At 35.4% G+C, this 24,815-nt stretch overlaps 1 protein-coding gene across 12 annotated transcripts in view; it reads left to right on the forward strand.

Annotated features, from left to right (window-relative positions):
* KDM4C (lysine demethylase 4C) overlaps positions 1-24,815 on the forward strand; it is a 295,962-nt gene that overhangs the window by 29,209 nt on the left and 241,938 nt on the right. For 11 of the 12 annotated variants that reach the window (XM_076363457.1, XM_076363452.1, XM_076363456.1 and 8 more), the window contains 2 exons: positions 5,242-5,435; positions 19,312-19,361. In XM_076363457.1, the coding sequence (XP_076219572.1) occupies positions 5,242-5,435; positions 19,312-19,361 (244 nt within the window). Of the gene's footprint in view, positions 1-1,623; positions 1,673-5,241; positions 5,436-19,311; positions 19,362-24,815 lie in introns of those variants that run through there. The other variant, XM_076363465.1, reaches the window with a different exon arrangement.

Genomic DNA, 24,815 nt, shown 5'->3' on the forward strand with positions numbered 1-24,815 from the left:
CAGAGAAGGGCAGCAAGGCTGGTGAGAGGTCTGGAGAGCAAGTCTTCTGAGGAGCAGCTGAGAGAACTGGGGTTGTTTAGCCTGGAGAAAAGGAGGCTGAGGGGAGACCTCATCGCTCTCTACAACTACCTGAGAGGAGGTTGTAGCGAGGTGGGGGTCGGTCTCTTCTCCCAAGTAACTAGTGATAGGACGAGAGGAAATGGCCTCAAGTTGCGCCAGGGGAGGTTTAGATTGGATATTAGGAGAAATTTCTTCACCAGAATGGTTGTCAAGCATTGGACCAGGCTGCCCAGGGAAGTGGTTGAGTCCCCATCCCTGGAGGTATTTAAAAGATGTGTAGATGAGGTGCTTAGGGACATGGTTTAGTGGTGGACTTGGCACTGCTAGGTTAATGGTTGGACTTGAGGATCTTAAAGATCTTTTCCAACCTAAATGATTCTTTGATTCTATGTGGGATGTCCTTTCTCTGTGATCTCATAGTTGAGATCAATGTGAGCATTCCTTCACTTAACGTGTTTGGTTGTAGCGTACATTTCCAAGGAGAATCTACTTGCTTCTGGTTTTTTTCCCAGCCTTCAAAAGGGTGCTGCAAAGCAATGGTTATATGAAAAAAGATACTGAGAAGAAAAAAGATCAAATGAGGGAGATTGTTAGTATTTCCTAATCTGTGTGTTTATGGTGCAGAGGTTCTGTTCATAGCATTTTTTTGTCTGTATTTCATGCACTTTGAAGAAGCAATAAAGATGTGGCAGGTTTTTTATTATATTCGTTAGTGTGAGTGAGTGGGAGTGTGGAGAGAGGAGTGGGGTGACCAGGCAGAAATTTTTCTGTGTGTTTCTCCTACTCCTTTCCACTCTCTCTTGAGTAGTATTTTTACTGTTCTGTATTATTTGAGCTGTTACAGTCAGTCATAGGGGCTTTTTAATCCTAGTTGTAGAACAGATGTCTTGTTTGCCAGGTTAATATTGAAACGAATTAATGAGATAATCACAGGATAAACTAAACACTGAAAAAAGGATTGTGTGTATTAATGTATACATACAGAAATATGTTCATAAAATAGAATACATCACAGTTGGCTGATTTTTTTTTTTAAGTAAATCGCAAAGGATAGTATCATGTCACTATTGTAAGTACTTTAAAAAAAGGAAATGAGTAAAAAATAATTTCATTTGGAGCCTATTTGATTTTTATCTGCAAAGAGGTCACTGCTTACAACCTTGAGCTTCACTTTTTACCAATATACTGAAAGCTACATTTTTTGTTTGTGTCTTTGAGAAAAGAATGGGTCAGGTCCTTCTAAACCGTGCAAGTGGTCAGATATTTGAGAGCTGCTTGTGAAGTGTCCCATTTTTTCTCCACATTGCGTTAAAAGCTGGTTCAAAGGCTGTTAAAAGAGTCAGAAAAACACTTGATAGTAATTTACAGTAAGTTTGAATCATCTACAAAATTAGTGAAGATTGGAGTAGTGGTCTTCTATATAAACTACTATGTACCTTACAATATTTCTCTGAAGAAATACAAGGTAAGTCCAATGTGCGTAGCAACAACCATAGATGGTAAGATGTTTCAAGCCTGTATTTCTTTGTTGTAGTAAAGAAAGAAAAATATGTTATTTTTCAGCTTTTTTCCTGATGTTGGATTGTGTGGTACAGTTGTCAGAGATGACAGGTACTCTTTAAAGCGTTTGCCATGAAAAATGTGGATAAATTAGAAATACTTTCTTTACACGTTCCCTTGAAAGTATTATAATATTCTGATATTATTGTGATATTCTGAGCAGAACAAATATTTGATATTTTCCTAACGTTGAATAGATTATAATGTCTAAATGGGTTTTTGTATTTGTAAGAAACTACCAGCTACACCTCATGGTCAAGTAATATGTGTACTGGTGTTCTAATAATGGTTATTAAATATAGCATAACCTGCTAAGATATGCTTTAATTTTGAGAAGTATTGTTATGTATTGACCTGTTAATAGCTCTTTTAGAGCTCCTGTGATCTTTTTAGCATGCATTGCAATTGCGAAGTTTAAAAACAGTTACTTAATTATTGTAAAATTTAGAATCGATATTTTACTTAAAAATTCATGTAAGCATTTTACTTAATGTTTTGGAATATTAAAAAAGATATATCTGTGAGGGAAAGTAACAGCTTTAATAATAATTTGTCATAATTACTTGTAACAATCAAGGCATAAATATAAAACTGGTTTGGGTTTTTTTTTTTTAAGTTCAAAGAATGTAGGAAGAGTTCAATTGAATCAGTGTGATTTTAGTGTTTCAGCCAGTTTCCTTTTGAGCTAAGTCTACTTGTCCAGAATAGTCTTTAGGAAATGGAAATAGCTCATGCATCTTGAGTGTAGAGGTTGTGGATTGTGTATTTGGTATGTTTGGTATTTTGAAGCAAACTTTTTCTCCTAGGATTGTTCTTCATCGGAGGATTTGCTTTTGTTTTAGGGGCAAACCACTAGTAGTTTGCTTGGTGACTAGTTGTGACTTGACTTAATAGAGGGTGAAAAGATGAGATGTGGTGTTAAAAAAAAAAAAAGATAATTTATTCTTTTAATAATCACTTAATTCTTAGTAAGAAAAGAGTAAGATTTCGGGATGTTATGCTTGCTAAAAGCTTACATGGATTAAAGAAGGTGACTGGATGAGTAAGTTGGTAAAAAGCCCATGGGGTACTGTTAAGTAGAAGGCTAACACCTCTGCCTGGAGAAACCTTCAGTCTGCAAATTGCTGCAGGCTGGAAGGGTATTCTGGGGAAGTACTGCTTTGCTTACACTGTTTCTTGTCTGCTTTTGGCCACTCTCAGAAATAGTATACTGCCTAGATTAACAGTTGATTTTTATCTGGTGTATTTATTGTTGTCTTCTAACCCTGTGTGTGTCTGTGTCTACATGGTTGTGTCATTGCTCTTATTTTGCTGTATTAATTTGTTTCTCCAGATTAGAATCATAGAATCATAGAAACATTAAGGTTGGAAAAGACCTCCAAGATCATCGAGTCCAACCGTTGACCTAACACCACCATGTCCACTAAACCATGTCCCTAAGTGCCGCATCTACACGTCTTTTAAATACCTCCAGGAATGGGGACTCAACCACTTCCCTGGGCAGCCTCTTCCAATGTTTCACCACTCTTTCAGTAAAGAAATTTTTCCTCACATCCAATCTAAACCTCCCCTGGCGCAACTTGAGGCCATTTCCTCTCATTCTATCGCTTCTTACTTGGGAGAAAAGACCGACACCCACCTCGCTACAACCTCCTTTCAGGTAGTTGTAGAGAGCGATAAGGTCTCCCCTCAGCCTCCTTTTCTCCAGGCTAAACAAGCCCAGTTCCCTCAGCTGCTCCTCATAAGACTTGTTCTCCAGACCCCTCACCAGCCTCGTTGCCCTTCTCTGGACACGCTCCAGCGCCTCGATGTCCTTCTTGTAGTGAGAGGCCCAAAACTGAACACAGTATTCGAGGTGCGGCCTCACCAGTGCTGAGTACAGGGGCATGATCACTTCCCTACTCCTGCTGGCCACACGATTTCTGATACAGGCCAGGATGCCATTGGCCTTGCATGATTTGTGAACAAAGATAAATTTTATGTGATTTAAAAAAAATAAAATATGTAAATTAATTTGAGGAACAATTAGTTAAAATTGTTTCTTCAAACAAATTTTATATTTTACAGCTCTATTACCTTGCTGGTGATTATGATTTTTAGATTTGAAAGGTGCAAGTTTTACCAGCATCTACTATTGAGTTCGTATTGGTGTTTAGTTTTTTTTCTTTGATAATGGTCATCATATTAATTTTTTTTTTTTTTTAAATTTTTAAATTTCAAGTCCCTTTGTCACACAAATGCATCAAAGCCAAAGCTTCCATTTTAAAAAAAGAACAAAAATTGCTGCCTGGAACGAACTCATTCTGTAGAAGTCCTTTACTCCTTTGTAAAAGTCCCAGATAACTTACAGATAGTTTTTCTTACTAAGTGAAATAGTCATAGGAGGCAGTCAGAAGTGCTTGTTCAATGAGAAGGTTGAACTTCATACAGAAGTTAGCATCTTGTATATCACTTCTAGTTGCTGCATACAGAACATGCTTGACATAAAATCTCAATAAACAAGGAAATGAAAACTGAGAGTATTAAATGTTCCTTGCTTCTTGCTTTAACCTGTATTCTTACTTTACCACCTGCCCAACTATTGGATGTCACCATGTTTCTTGGTCTTAATCAGCTGCATCAGGTCTGCAGTCTGCCATCAATTCGTTCCCCAAATTTGAGTAAGATTACCAGAACTGTACAGAGTTCAGTGATGGGGGGTACGGAGCAGGTCATGGTTAAGGGCATGTTTAGGGGCTGTCTTCCCAATAAAGAAACTTGCCTGAATTTAATTTGTAATAGTTTTGATTATATTTCTTGTTTTTCTGACTGCTTGAGCACCAGTTAATGTCTTCCCTGGAGGTGCTAATAATTGCTGTTATAATGAAGCCTAATCTCTTTCTCTTCAGTTTTGTAGCTTTGATCTTGGTTATACTGACTCTTACATGCTCTATTACCTGAAATTAGAATTGCACTTTGTGGATGAATCTGAAATACAACAAAAACTACATGCATGGCTTTCTGAATGGCTTTTAATATACAAGTTTTGTAGGCAGTAATGTAAGGAAACAGCTGAAATCCCATTAAATCAATAGATTTCTTCTGTGGTATATTTCTTATGCAGTACATCATTATGATTAGAAATACGTCTGAAGTGATGTAATGGTTTTAGTTTTTATACTTTTCAGAGAAATGGTAAGTTTATGCATGTAAATTAAATTTTTTAATCATTTTTCATACTGTTTAATATTACTTTGTAAGTAATTAAAAAGCATACATAGGCCCAGTGAAACTTAGTGGCTTCCAGCTATCAACTCATCAAAGATTTTGTCTGCAGCTATTATTGCTATTGTGTATGGTGTTTCAATGCATGTTAGATATGATGTATTAAGTGTTAAGCAGATGTGAACTTATGTTCTCTGCTCTGAACATCTCGGACTTAGAACCTGATCTAAACCTTACTAAGGTTAAGAGAATTTTTCTTCGGATAACTTCAGCTGTCTTCTAAAGTGCTTACAAATTTGTGTTAATCTACAGACTTTTGAAGGGCTAGATCAGGTGTGTATATTTTGACTGTGACTATTATATAAAATTGCATTACTTTAGAAATTCATTAATAGATTTATTATGTATCTTTTTCAGGGTATTGAGGAGTGGAATATTGCCCATCTTAATACAATATTGGATGTTGTAGAAGAAGACTGTGGAATTTCTATTGAGGGTGTAAATACGCCATATCTATATTTTGGCATGTGGAAAACAACATTTGCGTGGCACACTGAAGACATGGATCTCTACAGTATTAATTATCTCCATTTTGGGGAGCCAAAGTCATGGCAAGTTTAAATTTTTATGAAAGATGATTTCATTTATCTGTTTGTTTCAACTGACTAAAGCAAACAGATGGGGTACAATTGCTTCACAGTGATAAGCTTTACTGAAAAGCGAAGACAGTAGGGTTTTTTTTTTTTTTTTAAGCAGAGAATGCTATGAAATATGTGAGATTTATGATGTAAAGAACATTGCAGTAATGCATTCTTTTGTTTTAAAGGAAAAGACTAATAAGTACATAAGGCTTATTTGAGTTCAACAGAAAGAGATTATAATGATTCAATATGAGAAGTTTAATGAGTTGGGAACCCCAAAACTATTTGAGGGAACTTGTGTAAGGCCTCTTTTAAATCAGTTTCTTTGGTTCAGTTGTCCTTTGGGACTGCCTAACACGTTTTGTATTAAACATGCATTTAATTGCTTTTTTGAATCAGAGTCATATTCTCTACTGTTAACTCAGTAGGCCCAGTAGGAGATAAGATTTAGTGTTAAAGGTACTTCCTAAATAGGAAGCTTCTGCTATCCTTTCTCCATAATCTTAGATTTTTGATTGAACAGCCTTGAGAGAGATAAGTAGGTTTAATGTTATACATATAGATTGTGGTATACGTGTATTTTGAAATATATGAGAAAAATGTTTTCCTTTTGATCATAAAGTCTTATTTTTTTCAAAATACCTGTGAAGGGAACATAAAATCTTTAGAAAGATATATAAAAGATACGTTATGCTTAGTTTGGTTCTGGCAGTTTGTAGTCATCCAAACTTAGATGGAAAATTTTGTAGTTGGTAATTCCATAAAACATTATTGGTTATTTTTATAACCATGCAGAAGACAAAAGACCTATGCAATATCATGCATTGAAACTGAGAAGGTGATAAATTGGTCAGCTGCTGGTTCTTAGGTCATTGCTTTATGTTTACCTGCTTTTCTTGTATAGTGGATCTCTTGCATTTAGACAGAGAAGGTAAACACCACCTATTGTAATAATGCAAGTCTATGTTTTGAATTGATTAATGATATATATATATTTTTTTTTAAATTGCTGCTTTGATAAAATTAGACATACTAAGAAAGTCTTCTCAGCCATAAGAATGATATCTTTATTAAAAATGGATATAAAGATAGGTAATTCCAAAATGTTCTAAGATGATAGGACAAATTTAACTAAAACAATGATTGCATGAAAATTATTTTGGATTCTTAGGATTTTAAAAGTGCTATTTAAAGAAAACCTCACTGCATATTGTAAAAATCCAAGTAGTAGAGACATGTACTTAAACCCTGAAGTCCTTAGACACAATGGATAGAAGCTAAGAAAACTTTTTAAAGTGTTTTGAAGGAGGTATGAGTTGATAGTACGAGAAATGCTTTTCTAGTTTACAGATACTTGTTTACACTTCCGAATGAACTTTAAACATCATTAAACACTGACCTCTTCATCTTCTGAAGAAATAGCAGTGTATACGACTTCATTTACGGGACCACATTGGCCCATGTTGTTAAGAAATGCAGTGCTAAAAAAAAGTTGAATGGAAGACAGTTAAAGATTTATTTATTGTTACACATGTGCTTTTAACTGGAGGAATGCTGCAATAATTTATGCTAATGCTCTTCCTATATCAGTAAAATGTATCTTGTGTTAAGGTGATATTAGTGCAATATTTTCTTCAAAAAAAGTGGAGGTTGAGTTGAATCTTGGGATCAGATAGTAAAGATCTTGTCTGCTCTTAAAAAATTTAAACTGAGTTGACAAGTGCTTCCTTAGTGAAACCAAATACCCTGGGATGTACGGTAGTAATATATATTTTCTAATTTTACTGGGTATACGTGTAGTTCTTCAAGACAGCCACACTGGTTTTATGGAGAACTGAAAAATACTTTATTAAAAAGCATGATAGGCAGTGTGTTTTCTCTGAATTGTGAGAAGACAGCCACTTCCACCTGAAAGCCCCAATGAGAACTTGTAGGCAGCAGCTAAATCTGACTGCTGTGGCAGTCTTTATGGAACTTGAAGCTTTCTCCAGTGTTTAGGCATAGATTAACTTTCATTTCTTCTTACACTCTGCAGTTTCACTTTCAGGAGGTATGCAAAGAAGTTTATAGTTTTATATTAAGTATACTGATTTCTCCACTGCCTGCCTTGTATGAAACACAGGGGAAAAGTGTGTCTGATAATCATTTGCAAAATCAGGACTATGGCTGTTTGTGTGTCTATGTATGTATATATTTGTGTAATACATATGTTTGCTTTATAGATTATTTTTTGCTTGCAAAAAAGAGCTAAAGAGAGGAAATAATTTGAATGACAAAAAAGAATTAAGAAAACTTAGAAACTCTGAAACAGAACAATATGAGGGGAGAAGAAAGGGGGATATGAGGGTGAGGAAAGATTTGCTGGAAAGGGGAATATAGTCTACTGAAATTACTTGCTATGAGGCAGAATTTTTACTACAACTTTTCCCTTGCATTTTTTTCTGAGGGGAAAGAAGTCTTGAAGATAGTACCTCATTTTACAGTTTCATAGAAAAAAAGGTCTTATTAGCAAGAAGAAACATTGGTGTGATTGATGATTTACTTAATTTAGTAATTCAGTTTGTTCTTGATATGTTTCATAATGGTAACTGTGAACTGCTTATTAGTATTAAAAATTTCTTCACTCTGCCATTTGTTGTTAAATATTTTCTTCTATTGTAATTATTATTTCAGGGATATAGGCCCTGACTAAACAGAATTTATTTCTGTTTTGTGTAATAATCTGAGAAATTTTGTCATGTTGTTAAAGTATTGAACTGCTCTTGGAAATAAATGCCTAGCATAAAACAGATTTTTGTTAATAGTACAAATGTTAGACTATTAGTATGTGTATTAGATCCATGGGTAAAATATAGGTAAGGCTTCAATTTACATTATAAGTTTTTAAATAAAAAAAATCTGAATAAGGTATTTACATTTTGGGTTTATTAAGTATCTGAAAGCAGTGCTTATTCTTTGTGCTGTTTACCTGACTCATGAAGAACAGTGGTGTTGATAGGAATTTTTTGAAGTGATCTTCTTGAAGAATACTAATAACGAAAATGTGAAAGTGTTTATTAAGCAGGCCCAAAGTAATTATTTTCATGGCACTGTGCATATTTCAAATATAATAATATTTGGACTCATTTGTTCTTCTTTTTTATTTTAGAGAAAAAGAGTAAAGATATGTGGAGAATATATTTACTATTTTACTTTAGAAAGTAGTATTTTTAAAAATTGTGCTCATTATGTTGACCTTTTATATCTGATGGTGGATGTCTGAATTCCTTCTGCATAAAGAATCAGAGTTTTTACTTTCTGTTGAAAGGGGCACAGTGTAAGCTTGCAGTATATTACAAACATAATTTATGTATCAATTTGTGATGTTTTCTGTGACATTCTATCTGGTCTTCGCTTCCTAGCTCTTCTGAAGACTGGAAATGACAAGAAACAATACATTATGTTAAAAAACCCTCCTGTTTAATAATGTATTTCATAAATCACAAAGTGCCTTGCAGGGTTGGTCAGTCATAAAATAAAGAGGAATATATACTACAGAAAGAGAAGACGGAACCGTCTTTGTGATAATGTCAAGAAAAAGAGACCAGACTGTTGGAGAGAGAATGCTCAAACAGCCAAAATTAGATGGTTTAGGAGAGTGAGACTGGACCTGGCAGTTTATTTAGGTTGTAAAAGGAGTAAGGTGAAATGGATCTATGGTGATATTCAAAATAAAGCAGGTGATTTAGGTTCAGGAATTCTTTTCAGGAGTTCAGTGGGTACAGGATGGTGAGAAATCTGGTCTCCAGATTGCCTAAAATTTTTGCCATGGGCAAATTCAGTGTTACCTCTTGAACCTATTTTTATGGATTTGCCAGTGTAGAATGTGCACCAATACCTGTTCATCTTCTTTTATGAAGTGGAAAAATGAGGGAGATAGATAGTTACACAGTAGGGGTTGTGGAAGTCTTTAAAACATGATTTCATGTGAAGGTTTTCAGATTTTGAATCCCAGTAGCAGAGGAAATAGTAATGGGATTATGAGTATGGTGGGATAAAAACGGGTGGTGTTCTGATACTAGTATTAGACAAAATTACAGACAAAAATGGTGAAAGAGGGAAAGCATACTCAGACTGATGCTAACATTGTATGATTTAAGAACAAATATAGCAATAAAGTAAATGGGTTAAAAGAGACTTGGCTAGGTCCTGACAGGGTCTTCTGGGGTAGCATTAATAGGACTTTCAGTGTGATCAGCAGCTGACAAAAAATGGCCAAAATTTGGCCAGGTGATGCAGAGTTCAGCATGAGTGGAAGAGTCTTGCTACCTTTGCACAAGTTATGCATACCATTGACGGAACTGACATGTTTCCTAGTTAGGTTCTATGTCTAGGAAAAATAACAGATACAGAAAATAACAGTGAAGTGCAAACTTTTAGTGTGAAAAGTGGAATTAATGTCTGAAACTTCCATGAGAGGTGGAGAGACAGTTATGCTCAAATTAGAAAGGGAGAGGATTAGCCACACTTCTTGCTGAAAACTATCAGAAAAGTTAGAAACTAAGAATATTAGGAGTCACAGAGATGACTAGAATCACAATAGGGTTTCTAATTGTAAAAAGGTAGCTATAATCAAACAGTGTAGTGGTTTGGATCACCAATTTTACTTCCATCTATAGTCATCATGATGCTATGCATGTGAGTGGATTAAGTGGATTCAAATTCAGTTTCAAATTTATCTACTGCCTACACTTACGAAATTCTACAGTACTGAATAACCAATTACCCTGTCGCACAAAAACCAATACAAGTGACACAACAATCCAACCCACTTCTTTTATTTGGAAGGTGCAATTTGTAAAATGCAGCATTGAAGAGTAGGGTCTGTGAAGTCACGAGAAAGGCAGAAAAGATAATACTGACTAAATGTTGTTAAATACATGGAATTTTCTGTGTTATGCTTTACATGCATTTTATTGATGTTGATATCTGTCAGTCAAGATGGACTTCTATTCTGCAAGATCTTTGGCTATGAGATAGAATAAACTTAATTTTTGATATTCTCAAAAAAACCCCACCCAAGAAACCAAAGCCATATACTTATGTTCTTTGTTTAGAATATTGATAGATCTCGGGACTTGAATGATTTTCTTTTGGCTCCCTTGTTACTAACGGTGGATAATGTGAATGCATGTATTGTAACAATATCATATATTTCAGTGCTTCTGATATAATCTATATAGATTTTTTTTTCCCCCCCCCCGCATTGATGTCCATAATGGGGTTGGGTCGTGAAGTATCTGTGCAGGCTTTCCTTTGAAGAAGCTTCATGCTTACTTAAATCTTTCTTTTCTTTAAAGCCCAATGTCTAGCATCTCTGCAAATGTTATCTGTGGGGTGTTTCCAACCATATGGGATACTTTCCTGAGAACTGCTAAACTTTTCTGGATTGTCAGGACTCTTTTAATTTTTAACTTTTCTAATGAGAATTAGCAGTATGGATTAGCATAAGAGGATTCTTATGCGAAATATAAGAAGTCTATAGACAAAGTAAGGGGAGAGGTGTTTTGCAGTCCTTAAGGGCAAATCATTAATTATTTGGGCAAACAAACATTTTATGAGCTGATTGTTACTTGTTTATAGTTGTTGACTTAACGAATTTTTCTGTAAAAGTTATGTTCTGATATATGGTCTGGGGTTGTAATCTGTGGTATAGGGAGATTGTAGTGAAGACGGAGCCAAACTCTTCTCAGTGATGCACTGACATAACAAGGGAAAGGTAGCAATAATCACAACTTGCAACAGGCGACATTTCAGTTTGATAGAAGGAAAAAATAATTCACAATGACATTGTAACAGGTTGCTTAGGGAGGCTGCTGAGTTTTCATCTTTGGAAATTTTCAAAGCTTGACTATATGTTGCCCTGTGCAAACTGATCTAACTTTGAAGTTATCCATATGTTGATCAGGAGATTGGAGTAGATGATGTTTAGGTCCCTTCCAGCCTAAACTTTTCTATCATTCTGTGATACTGAATTTTAAAGAAGATGGTGCTCAAAGTTACTTTGCTAATGTACGGGGTGACTTGATAACCAATTCTGAATCAAGTCTTTACTTTTCTGCGGAATTCTAAACCTGCGGGTAAAGTTGCTTGCAATTCATTTGCAACCATTTGTGCTGCTAGTTCTGTCTAGTTTCTATCTACTTACATGTTTTTAGCCAATATTTTTCTTAATCTGCATTCTGAGAAATATAAAGCCCTTGGAAATACAGGATTAGAGAAAAAGAGGGCCTTCCCTCCCCCCATTCACAAAACAGGTGCAGCAACAAAGAAAGCAGCAGTCTGATAAATAACTTTCAACTCTCACTTTGAAGGTCAGGAAGAAGCTACGTTCTTCTCTTTGACCAGAAGTTTTTTGCACAAGGTTTTGCACTGCTACAGTTGATAGCAGCCATCTAATTGCTGCATAAAAGCATATGCATAAAATATGCATATGCATAATCTATGCATAAAAGCATAGATTAGCCAATCTAATCTAACTAACCTGATAACTTTTTTTTTTTAATGACAAATATAGGTTTTCTTTTCTTTTCTTGGAAACTAGGGACTTGTCATCACGTAGTCATCATTCTGGGATGCTGTTACAGCCTGGGTTTTCCATCTTAGGAATGATGTTAAGGGGTCCTTGGAAAAAGAAAAACAATTCTGGGATCTTTATATTAATGTATCTATTATTGTCATTTAGCTCCATTGCTTTTCTTGCTGTGAAAGTAAAATTCACTTTCTATGGAAACATACAGACTTAACTAAAAGCATGTGACTCATTCTAGCAGGATATCCTTGGTTGTTATACAATGACAACTATGCAATTCACAGAGCATGTTGCAGGTATTTATATGAGTTTTGGCACTCTTTGCAGCCAATGAAGACAAATTGTCCTTTTTCCTCTTTCTAACACAGTTTCCTTGAGTGAGGAGTTTGACTTAATTTCCATCTTGAATATGTGCTTAAACCAGGATTTTCATGTTGGAACAAACTTGGTGATAGAAGCTTTTTATAGTGTTAGAATGGATGCTGATGGTTGAAGAATGCTTAATTTTAATAGTTTGTATAGGTCTTGGTGAAAACGTCGGAAACTGAAGCAATGCTGCTTCAAACTGCATTAGTAAGAATGCTGGCTAAGGTTTTCTGATTTTTTTTTTTTAATTTGTTTAAACACTACTAAATGCTAAGTGGATATTAGTCATGGCCAACATACAGTCATGTTTCTCTGTTTAATTAAAGGCAGAATAGAGAGAATCATAAGTACACATCTAGTCTATGCAGTGGATTGAAGAGAAATGAAAGGCCTACTTTAGATACAGATGAAAAATAGGATCACTGTATTTTTAGCTACAATAGTAGATTATGTAGCGTGCTTTTAAAAATTATATGTACAATTTTGTTTCAGAAAGCAAGCTGTAATAATGTTATACTGCACTTAATTTTTCTAAATAAATATTCTTATATCAATATCTTAAAACCAAGACAGTATAATTTTTTAACTTGAAGTTAGAAAGAGTTAGAGAAGCTTCAATGCTAAATTATTAAAGCTTGGATTCAATTAATCCATTAAAAAAGTTACAATGATTTTCAATGGATTATTGCCAATCAACATTCATAATAATGTGAAAACATTTTAAACACATACAATTGCATTTGTTTATTTTTATTAACATTATAGTTTAGGTGATTTTCTTCTACTGTGAAGCTATTGCAGGAATTCTGATTGGTTTGTGACATGTTTTCTGGCTACTTGGAGATTTTTCTTGATAAAGCCCAGGAGAACATTTCAGAGTGGAGCAAAAAATGAGATGATCATTTCTTCCCTGATCTTACAGGGATTTTACTATTAAAAATGTACAGATATTTGTTGCATTATTCTTGAAGGACTTGGTAGCTCTGGGCTGAAAGTGTTTTGTTTCAATTCCAACTTTGTAAGAAGGTTTGGTAGCTTCTACTGTGAAAATTCTCTTATCTCCTTTTTTTTTTTTTTAATTTATTTTTAGTCCTGGTCTTGTAGAAATTACAGCTGACCAATTTGATGTTGTGGTGCTGCTTTGTTTTTTATTATGTTGTAGATCCTGAAGAAGGTATCATGAAGCAATACTAGAATTGCTTAAATAATATGTTCATTATTATAAATTGAGAAGCAACTGCAGATGAATAGGGTATCTGTTCTATGAAAACTATGAAAAACTATGACACTGTCTCCCACAGCATTCTCCTAGAGAAGCTGGCGGCTCATGGCTTAGACAGGTGTACTCTGCGCTGGGTCAAAAACTGGCTGGACGGCCGGGCCCAGAGAGTTGTGGTGAATGGAGTTACATCCAGTTGGCGGCCGGTCACGAGCGGTGTTCCCCAGGGCTCAGTACTGGGGCCGGTCTTGTTTAATATCTTTATTGATGATCTGGATGAGGGCATCGAGTGCACCCTCAGTAAGTTTGCAGACGACACCAAGTTGGGCGGGAGTGTTGATCTGCTTGAGGGTAGGAAGGCTCTGCAGAGGGACCTGGACAGGCTGGATCGATGGGCCCAGGCCAACTGTATGAGGTTCAACAAGGACAAGTGCCGGGTCCTGCACTTTGGCCACAACAACCCCATGCAGCGCTACAGGCTTGGGGAAGAGTGGCTGGAAAGCTGCCTGTCGGAAAAGGACCTGGGGCTGTTGGTCGACAGCCGGCTGAACATGAGCCGGCAGTGTGCCCAGGTGGCCAAGAAGGCCAATGGCATCCTGGCCTGTATCAGAAATGGTGTGGCCAGCAGGAGTAGGGAAGTGATCGTGCCCCTGTCCTCGGCACTGGTGAGGCCCCACCTCGAATACCGTGTTCAGTTTTGGGCCCCTCACTACAAGAAGGACGTCGAGGTGCTGGAGCGTGTCCAGAGAAGGGCAACGAGGCTGGTGAGGGGTCTGGAGCACAAGTCTTCTGAGGAGCGGCTGAGGGAACTGGGGTTGTTTAGCCTGCAGAAAAGGAGGCTGAGGGGAGACCTCATCGCTCTCTACAACTACCTGAAAGGAGGTTGTAGCAAGGTGGGTGTTGGTCTTTTCTCCGAAGTAACAAGTGATAGGATGAGAGGAAATGGCCTCAAATTGCGGCAGGGGAGGTTTAGATTGGACGTGAGGAAAAATGTCTTTACTGAAAGAGTGGTGAAACATTGGAAGAGGCTGCCCAGGGAAGTGGTGGAGTCCCCATCCCTGGAGGTATTTAAAAGACGAGTAGACGAGGCACTTAGGGACATGGTTTAGTGGGCATGGTGGTGTTGGGTTGACGGTTGGACTCGATGATCTTAGAGGTCTTTTCCAACCTCAATGATTCTATGATTCTATGAAAACCTGGCTCAGCATAAGAGCCTTAAAGTAATGAACTGTGATACCATGCTTAACTTCTAGGCTGCTTGTCCTGGAAAGTATTTCAGAACCCTGAATTAAGCTCTGAGGTTCTGCATACTGTACATGGGTGAAACTAGATGCTTCATAATGGAGTTGGAGCAAACATGTTGAATGGAGAACTGTCAAATCTAGCCAGTAAGCAAGTCTAAAAAGAGGGGAATGTTTGAAATTTTTATGCATGTTAATGTCACAAATGGGCCCAGGAGCACTATTACAAATATGTAATCCCAAATTATATACAATGATTTTACCAGTAACTGAACTAAAATGGGCTTTTCCAACTTGAAGTTGGAAAGCTTGACTTTTTGATGCTTGCAGTACATGGATATGGGAAAGAGACAAAGATGACTGAATAAAAAAAAAAAATAAAAAAAAAAATTAAAGCCTAACTCTTTAAAACTTAGCTACTGTAATAATATTTTTTTTCCTGTATTTTACCCTGGAACTACATTAATGTAATGATATTTCTGATCAAGATTTGTTTTGGGATTTTTTCCTCGTCGTCTCAATCTCATTTTGATATCTGTATAGAAATTTAACTTTTTTAATTTGCTTTTTGGATATTCAAGAGCTTTGAGCAGTTTGTTTTTCATGACCTACACTCATTATCAAAAGAGTCAAATGGTTATACCTTATACCGTAACCAGGGAAAGGGTTACAAATGTACGACAAGTCATGCCCTGGCATTGTTTCAAAATATTTGTTGTCAGTTCATATTAAGTGTTTTTACTCCAGTTTTCCATAAGCACTTTTATGTAGTAGAATTATTTTATGTTGTCTAATGTTTCTGCAACAGTCTCTCAAATGGAAATTTGAAAAAGCTGATATTGCTGTGGAGATGCAGTATTAGTTTGCCTTATGTCTTCCGAAATGTCTATTAGTTATTTCTCCTTCTGAAGCCTGTAATTTTATTCTGTGTCTTCTTTTGAATTAAGCAGTTTCATCTGTGGTCCAGATGCTTTTTGTTAATATCTTCAAGGGAGTTGTACTAAAGATTCCATTTTCCACTTAAAGGAAAATAAAAGGAGAGGAAGCATTTTTTTAGGCGTGTTGTTATATGGGTGCATCTCTGTGCAAGATCCAACTGAACTTGAGTAAAATCCTTTTTTTTTTTTTTTTTTTTCCCCCCTGTACTGTATTCTCTTTCTTTGCCATGCAAGGTAAAACTTGTATTTTACTGTAATGGACTAGCAGTTGTTGTTGAAAAAATAAATTCATTCTCATAGAACAGAAATTGTAAAGGTAACAGTAACTCAAAGGTTATTTAGATTTTGCATCTGAATATCAAATCAAATCAAATAGTAACCAAAGTAGTTACTAAAATTAAGCAGGTTGTGAATTGCTATTTTCAGCCAAGTTCCCAGTTTCCAATGAAAAACACTGTTTTTTCATTTCATAAAGTCAGCTATCGTAATTGTTACCAACCATGTTTTCTGAGCTAGACGAGACTGAGTGATCACAGCTACTAGACTACTGTCTGTTTTTGCCTCTGCTGGTGATTTGAAGAATATAGGTAGAACAGGGAGCTTACATTGCCACTAGTTCATGAATAACAAACAGTGGATGTTATTGCCTAAGACTGAGATTTTATTTACCAAAAAAAAAAAGAGGCAGAGAAGTTGTTAGCTTATTTAAAGTACACTGAGAAATTGTGTAGAAGAATTAATCTTGAAAACTTATATATAAATGTTTCAGAAACACAAATTAATGGCTTAGATTTAATATATATTACTTATTTGTAGTTATCTTGTTATCCAGTACTACTTGTAACTACACTAGTAACTGTAGTTATCCAGTACCCTTGATTTGCTGAATTAATATGTATTTCAGGAGATCTTTTTGAACAATACTTGACAAATGTAGGTACCATAATTTTTTGTCTTTGTGTTATGACTCTAGCAATGAACAGTGACTCTTCAGCTTTTATCTGTCTTTTCAAAATTTTTAACAAGTATGTCTTCCTGAACTAATAAAATGTAGTTAGCATCAACATTTCCCTTTTTATCTGTTCTTCCCTTTTTATCTGTTTCTTTGCTTGTTATCCAAGAAACATTCTCTTTTCCTCTTAGTGATTTAGCATTTAATGTCCATTACATTTACTTTTAAAGAGGGCTGGGCTTGGCCTTAGGATATGAGAAGTCAAACAAATGTTAGTGGCTCTTTGGTAATGCAGCTAAAAGGAAGCTGGACACAAGATGAGGAAAAATATTCTTCTAAAAGCTTTTAACTCTACTGAAGTTCTCATATGAGCTAACTATTGAGACTAAGAGTGAATACTTTTTTCTCTTAGAGATCTGAGTTTGGGAATTTTTTTATTTAACGTTCTGTACAGTAGACCAAGGATCTAGTAAGATTCATGTCACTAATTTGACTATCCAAGGCAGGTGCATGTGTGTTAGAAAAGCTTGGTTTTCTAATAAATTGTGCTAGGAACCAACCCTGAAGGGCCTGGAGAGTGACTTTGGGGCTCCTGATGTCTGATACTACAAAGATGGTCCCCTTTCCTTGGTCCTTTTCTTAGCTGTGAGAAAAGAGCAATGGCAACAGTAGGAAGAAATAAAGGATTGAGGAGCAGATGTTACCACAGACCTCAAATGAAGACAATGATGAAAAGCACCAACTTGCATTGACTGAATTATTGCTTGGTAATTTTAGATTAGCTGAATAAATAGCTATAGCCCAGTTAAATCGTGTCCTGTCTTATCTTTCCGAGAGACTTACTGAAAGCTCGGTTGTCCAGGTTTGCATTTTTGTAATATTGATAAATACTTACATGTTTACATGTACAAATGGAAGCATGTGGCTGCATATTATCACAAAAATGTAGTAACGTACTTTTGGAAGAGTAACTTTTTAGGAAGAATACCAGTCCAATTAGACTGGTAAACAAAGAAAAGTCTCTAGTTTGAGTTTTTGTTAGACATGAACACTATCTGTTCATGTTTTACTTTATGGAGTTGTGTATTTAATGACATACAGTACAGTATATGATGGTATACATAGCATTTGTTTCCGCTGGGGTGTGAAAGATGCAAATACATAGTTTAGATTACTACGTATACATGCTGATGCATGTGTAATACGGAGTGGAGAACAGGCACAAACACTTTGGCAGTACAAGTGGAGAGAAACAAAATCAGTTTTTGTAAGACTGAAATTCTGATTAAAACTGCAAACACTGAGCAAAGTCAAGCTGAAGGTCTCTTTTTGTTTAATACCATTTGGAGTGGGTTGTCAGTAGGCATGGGTTTTGCTACAGTTCAACATAGAACACTGACTTCTGTGGTGGAAGGGTCTTGCTTCTATGCAGCAGTTTCAGTTGTAACAGAGTAAAATTGTGTGTGTGCAAATGAGAGCTTGAAATAAGGGGATGTTTATTTCTTACGCAAAATGAGGGGCTAGGGTCCTTCACTTGTTTTTCTGAGTGAGTTATCAGGGGAGATGAATGAAATCTGTGTTCACAGTGTAGTCAAAGAAAAAAGCTGTATGTTGACTTACTCCAAATCCACATTTTCAAACTATGTTGTACAGCTGAATATGCATTTTCTCCTTTTCTGAACCATATTTTTTTATAGAGGAGAATCAATCCAATGCTGTTGCAACTTTAAACTGAAACAAAAGCCTGTTATATCACATATTGAAGCAGTTAAAGTAATAATAAAGCCTAATTAATACATACAGTATATCTATGAAGTGCGGTAAATATGTGAATAACAAAGTGTTCAGAAAAGCAGAATGAAATTACAGCTTTTCAAGAATCTTCAGTTTTTTAGCTGTAATAAACATGAAAAATAACATGAAGTTAATTCCAGTTCTTTTATATTGTTACTGACTTGTTGCAGATGGCATATGGAATCTTTAAAAAATAATTTATTGTAAGAACAGAGTGATTCCAAGATACGTACAATTCTTTAATTTAAAGAAAGTTTATTTCTTAAATAATTTTTTTAACTTGAATTGTAATGATTTTACAAAGACAACTAACCCTTTTATTCCACAGAATTGGCTATAGGAAAAAATAGAGATGTTTAATGCTCATATTTTTCTGTTGAACTCTTGTGTCTTGTGAAGCACAGTAAAATTCAAAGAAATTAAACCTGTATAAATTAGACTTATTTTATGTGTTTTTGTTTCCTTTGGAAAATGAAAGTATATGTGTCTTTTTTTAACTTGAGTGGTGTAATCATATCAAATATTGTCAATATGCATGACTAAAACTACATATTATAATGTTTAAACTAGAAATAAGCTGAAATGTTTTCTCAAGAAAACCTCTCTGTATTTTTTCCTCAGAATTGGTATATTTTTCCCCGTATAATTTTTCAGTCTTTAATCTTTTTGGCTTCTGTATTTTTAATTATTTATCATACGTGAATCATGGCTTGTGTAGTAATTATGTCTTTAAGCATTTCATCCCTTTCTTTATGTCAATTTTAGGTATGCTATTCCTCCAGAGCATGGGAAACGGCTTGAAAGGCTAGCTCAAGGTAATATTTTCAATATTTCCATATGTAAGATGTTTGAAGGACAAACCTCCAGCAAAGTGAAAAACAGTGTCCTTGACTCACCTACTGTGTTTTATTACTTAATGTTGTGTGACTTTTATCTGTCTACGGTATGATTGCAAACAAGGAACACTTTCTAGTACTTTGAGCAATTCTTAAGAAACAAAAATGTTGTTTTTCTCTTAAAACTTTATTTTGTACTGGCATGTTTAGCTTGGTGAAGCTTATAAAAATGAGGCTTAGTATTTTGTTGTTCATTAGATTTTCATTGCTAGCATCTGTCTCCTCCGTGCCCTTGCTTTTTCTTGTCATAGCTTCTTTCATCAGTAACTTTTGAATCTTAACTTCTTAGCCAAATTTGATACAAAGAGAAATATTGAAGATGGCGGAGTCTCCAGAAGTTTCATGAAAGTTAATGGCTGGGTAGAGTATGGAAACCTGGTTAGTACCTCTGGGAAGAGGGAAGCAGACAAAATGTACCGACGCTAAATCTTACTTGGTAGCATCTTGCTGGCCAGTGAGCGGGCATATAAAACCACTTTAGCCAAAGCATGTACGGGCTTTTGCCCTCCAGAGGTGTGAGGAACGTCTGTTGAGAAGGAGCAGAGGATATTGTTGTAAGGTTGAGATCTGAGGGGTAGAAATCACTAGTCTGTAGGAAAACTCTTCTCACACACAGTAATTTGTTTTATTTTCAATGACACTACACCTCTCTTTTTATTTCTAGGTTAAGAGTGCAGCTTATGAACACATGAATAATTAGGCCTGTTTCTTGGCCTGGCAGCCCATGTTTTATAGCCTGCTATTAACCATAGTATATAAGGAATGCTATTGAAAGTTGATAATTAGATATTGTGTATCAGGACCAAATTCTGAAACTTTTTGTACGTTTTCTTTTCTTACCCAATTTATGCGCATATAGGTGCATGACTATTTTTCTGAGCTATTTTTAAACTGTGGCTGAGAACAGTAAGATGGCATGTATCACTGAGATGAAAGTAAAGACCGGTGAACTTGCAGTCTTAAAAAAGATATCTCAGAAAGACAGATTTCAGCCTGGATAATTCTATTTACTATTCCTAAATTTTCCCATAGCTTCAGTTGAGAAAGTTGTCACTTATTTTTTTGCTTTCCAGATTCACTTTCCAACTTGCAAAATATAGAACTCTTCATACACATACCTTGAAGCTTTTAGTTTTCACTGGTAAACAAGTTGATACATGTTGTAGACTGGGCAAGTGACACTGACTTATGATAGGATCATTCAATAATTATTTTTAAGATTTACAGGAAATGAGCAAGGAGTAAAAGGAATAGAGAATTGGAAAAGGTTCAGAGAGGGACACTAGGACTGGTGAAAAATTTGCCTTTTTGTTTTAATAATTGTTAGTAAGCTCTAACCTTCCAATCTGAAAGAATGTCAAAGAAAGGGAAAGGGGCGTGACCTGTGATGACTGGCATGGAAAAGGTGACTAAAGAGTGATTGCTCACTGGGTCTTCCAGTACAGCTAGAGACTCTGAATGAAGAGCTGCAGCAGGTTCAAAACAGAAGGAGAAGGTTCCTTTCACAGTATGAACTCCTCACCGTCCATGGTGGATTCAGGGGGAGACTGGACAATACTGGCAAAGAAATCTGTTAGAGGAGCATAGGAACTGCATCTGGCTTTGGAAGTCTTGGAGCAGCAACTCGTTGGTACTAGATTACTCAGAGGAAGCAAAGATTTCATGCGGTATTTAAACACTTCTCTGTACATACCCGTTTGACATTTGCTGGGAACAAGATCTTTGGGTAGATAGACTTTTGATTTGATGTGGTATGGCTGCTCTGGCATTTATTGTTGATTTCATACTGATTGATTATAGTTGCGCAGTGTTTTAAAACTGTTCAGGTTTAAATGTTCTGTAATGAGTATCAAAACTTTTTTTTTTTTTTTGAGAGAGAGGGAGGAGACTGGGCGGTTTCAGCAGTTTCAGCAACACTTGTTCACTCGTTTCTAAAAATTAAGTGGCCTTGAGGCATGGCATTGTTCGCTGCAGGCTAAAAAAAACCTTCAGATTTTTCTTTGACGTACCCTAATTTCCCCAGGTACTGGAGTAATCTGTACAAATTCAGGAAGTAGGTAACTTTTGGAAATACATGCTTTGCTACATGGGAGCTTTTGAAGTCATTTAGCATAAACTTACATAGTTTAAGAAAGTGTTATGTTAGAAAACCATGGCCTGAAGGTGCTCAGGCCTCTTATTGCTGATAATGGTGGCCTAATACATACAGTAAGAGGAGTGGAACGTAAGGCACAGGGACAAGTGGAAATCTCCAAAACCACTGTTTGTCAGAAGCCAATAGGTTATACTGGGGGAAACAGTGTCTTAATGTCTGAATGCCAGAGTCAGAATTGGACAATAGGCTAAATGGGACTTAGGACTTCAGTCTCACCCAGCGTAACAGTTCTTAGGTCCAGAACTGCTGGAAGAAGGTAGGACAGAAAGGGATCAGGCTTCAGGGCTTTTCTACAGCTGGGAACAGGAACCCAGTTCCTTGATCCTTACTGATCGCTATATTTAAAGAAGTTGCCCAGGCATGTCACTCAGCCTTGGTCTGTGCACATCTGCATGGAAGTAAGTTGTCTATGACTGCTATTAATTATACGTTAGTACAAGTTATAAAGATCTGTGTGGTGAATGGAAAACTACTTTCCTTGATGAATCATATGTATGATCAAAACTTAATTATTTTTATTTCAGAACCATGTTTTGAATAGTAAATAACAAATAACATATAGAATCAGATACTGAACAGTGAAGATAAGATTTCAAATAGTTGTTTATTCCATTACTATCAGTGAGTGAAACTGGATTTCTGTAGAAAAACTGCATACTCATACAGAGATTTTTATTGTAACAGCAATATAAGACAGGTGAGTTAGTTTCACGGACAACCCTCTCTGACATTTCCTAAGTTTTTAGTATTTGACTTTAATGTCTTCTGCGATGTTTTTCTGTGAGTAGGTTGTTTTCATGATATTTTTTGTCCAGCTAATAGCTTAGAATGGAATGTAGAAGATGATGCTGTAGTTCTTAAGAATAAAGTTGATGGACTTTATGCTCAATTTGACTTACACATTCAATTTTTTTTTTTTTTTTTTTTTTCCAAAACCACCATTTCTGATTATTTCCATGCTGTGGAGGTTAAGACCTCTGTGATCTTCTACTTTGCAACTACTGCCTGCTGAAATACAGTCTGAGTTTTACAGTAAGGTATCTTAAAAAAGATGAAAGTGTAAAGTAAGCTGCATGGCTGCAAGTAGCTTAATAATAAACATTAATAAAACATAGTGTAAATGAGACCTTCATATTTAATTACATGTCTATTGAAAATGTTTTTAATAATATTTTTGCATGAGTGCAACATCTGAATAAAAAAATGTAGTTTATTCAAGGAGGTTACCTCTGATGACCAGATGCTTACCAAAATAATCGCATGCTCCTAAATAATTAGAATAATAAAATAATGCATTAAATGTGACAGGTTGTCTAAGTCAAGGCAGCAGTTGATACATAAAATTAAAGGAAGGCTAGAATATTTTCCATTATCTTGTCTGCACATCACAATTACCACACATGCCTTTTGTGCATGAATGCTTTCATTTTTGCTTTCCATTGAAATCTTGATTGACTGTGGCACCTACAGATACTTTATCTGAAAGACATTAGACTTGCATCTAATAAAGACAACAGTTTGATTTTGCCCTTCAGCTGCTTTCTCATTTATGTAGGTTTTTTTCAATTTTATGTAGACATAAATGTAATAAAAATCTCAAGTGAGCAGTTAACTGCAATTTTTATACTTGTTGTTATGTTAATCTGTAATACCATGGTATTCTTAAGGATTTTTTGTTTCACAAAATGGGTTAGAAAATAAAGAGAATAGAAGCAGAGTGGCAAATCAGAAGTGACAGTTTGAAGGATTTTCAAGATCTTTTAATAGATCGTTTAATTGCAGAAACTGTTTTAGAGAGGAGATGACATCTATCTGTGGTGTTAAAGAAACAATATATTAAACTTTATTTTCAAGTATGTAGGGGTGTTATAAAAAGCTTTGTGTGGTGTACGGTATTAATTAATTTCATGCAGAAGTCATTACCTCTTATGTATGAAAACAAGTATAAATAGTTGTTGAAATTGAACGATGTAGAACTTGCCTAACTTCTAAGGGTCTTGACTCTGAAAGCTTGTGCAGTTGAAGAATTGAACTTTGTCTCAATTGATAGTTACATGAGTCAAGTTAGGAAAGTCACATCTAAGAGATAATAAACTTAAGGCTGTAACATACTGATCTGGACATAACAACGCTCGTATTTCACAGCACTTGCTGCTTTTGTGGCTTTTGTACTCTGTGCTTTATATAGCATACAAATTGCCACTGCTTCTTTGTGAGGATTGTTGTCATGCAAACTCATTCTCCTGATTTCTTTATGTGCAATACAAAAAGTTAAATCAAATTAGTTCAAATCACTGCAAATTAATTTAAATAAATTATATGAAGTTTGTATTTATACCTACCAAAGTAAAATCTAAAAATAAAATGACTAGAAAACTCAGTCCTCCTTTCATCTTTGTCTGTGTTCCAAGAGTACTGATCAGTGAATTATGATTAATATTTTGTATGTTCTAAGTCCTTTAAATGAAGAGCTACAGAAGTAAAAAATAACCCTAACTTTAAGCTTAATTGTGTTAATTTGGATTATTTTTACTTACATTAAAGTTAAATTACACTGAAGATATTTGCAATTTAGGGTGTTCTCTTTCTTATGTTGTAGGTTTTATATTTTTACATTTTCATATTTTATATTTAAATTTTCAATTAATATTAACAAACTAGAAATACAGCACCTTTACTGTAAAATTTCAGGTGAAGACTTGAGTATGGAAGTGTAGAAAAAGATGGGAAGTCTAACCTCATTCATTGACTGGTCAGAATTTGATTTGAAAGTTCCCTAAGAATATGATTTTATGTGTGTGTGCTTAAATAATGACTTTATTATTGGCCAGATTGTGATATCCTTGATCATACAAGGTAATATATAGCTAGTCACCCTGTTCAAGTCAATGGAGTTGTAGAATTACTCTTTTGGGAATAGTATTGTAATTTGTCCATGTATGAATGTAGCTGAACAGTTTAATTGAAAACAGTATGGACACATTCTTAATACCATAGATAAGCATTCCAAATATCTTGAAAAGGGTAAGCAACCAAGGAATGGAACCCAATCCACTTCAGTTTGCGTGAGTGATAGTTGTGATGTGATGTTGTCATCTGATATGAGCCGTGTGTGACATGTAGGAACAATACTCTCAGGGTGAAAAAAATGAGCCTTCCAGATAGCAATGCTCATTGTCCCTCAATAATTTATAGAGTTGAACTTATTTTAAAATATG

Source organism: Aptenodytes patagonicus, chromosome Z (assembly GCF_965638725.1).
Source record: "Aptenodytes patagonicus chromosome Z, bAptPat1.pri.cur, whole genome shotgun sequence".
NCBI lineage: Eukaryota > Metazoa > Chordata > Aves > Sphenisciformes > Spheniscidae > Aptenodytes > Aptenodytes patagonicus.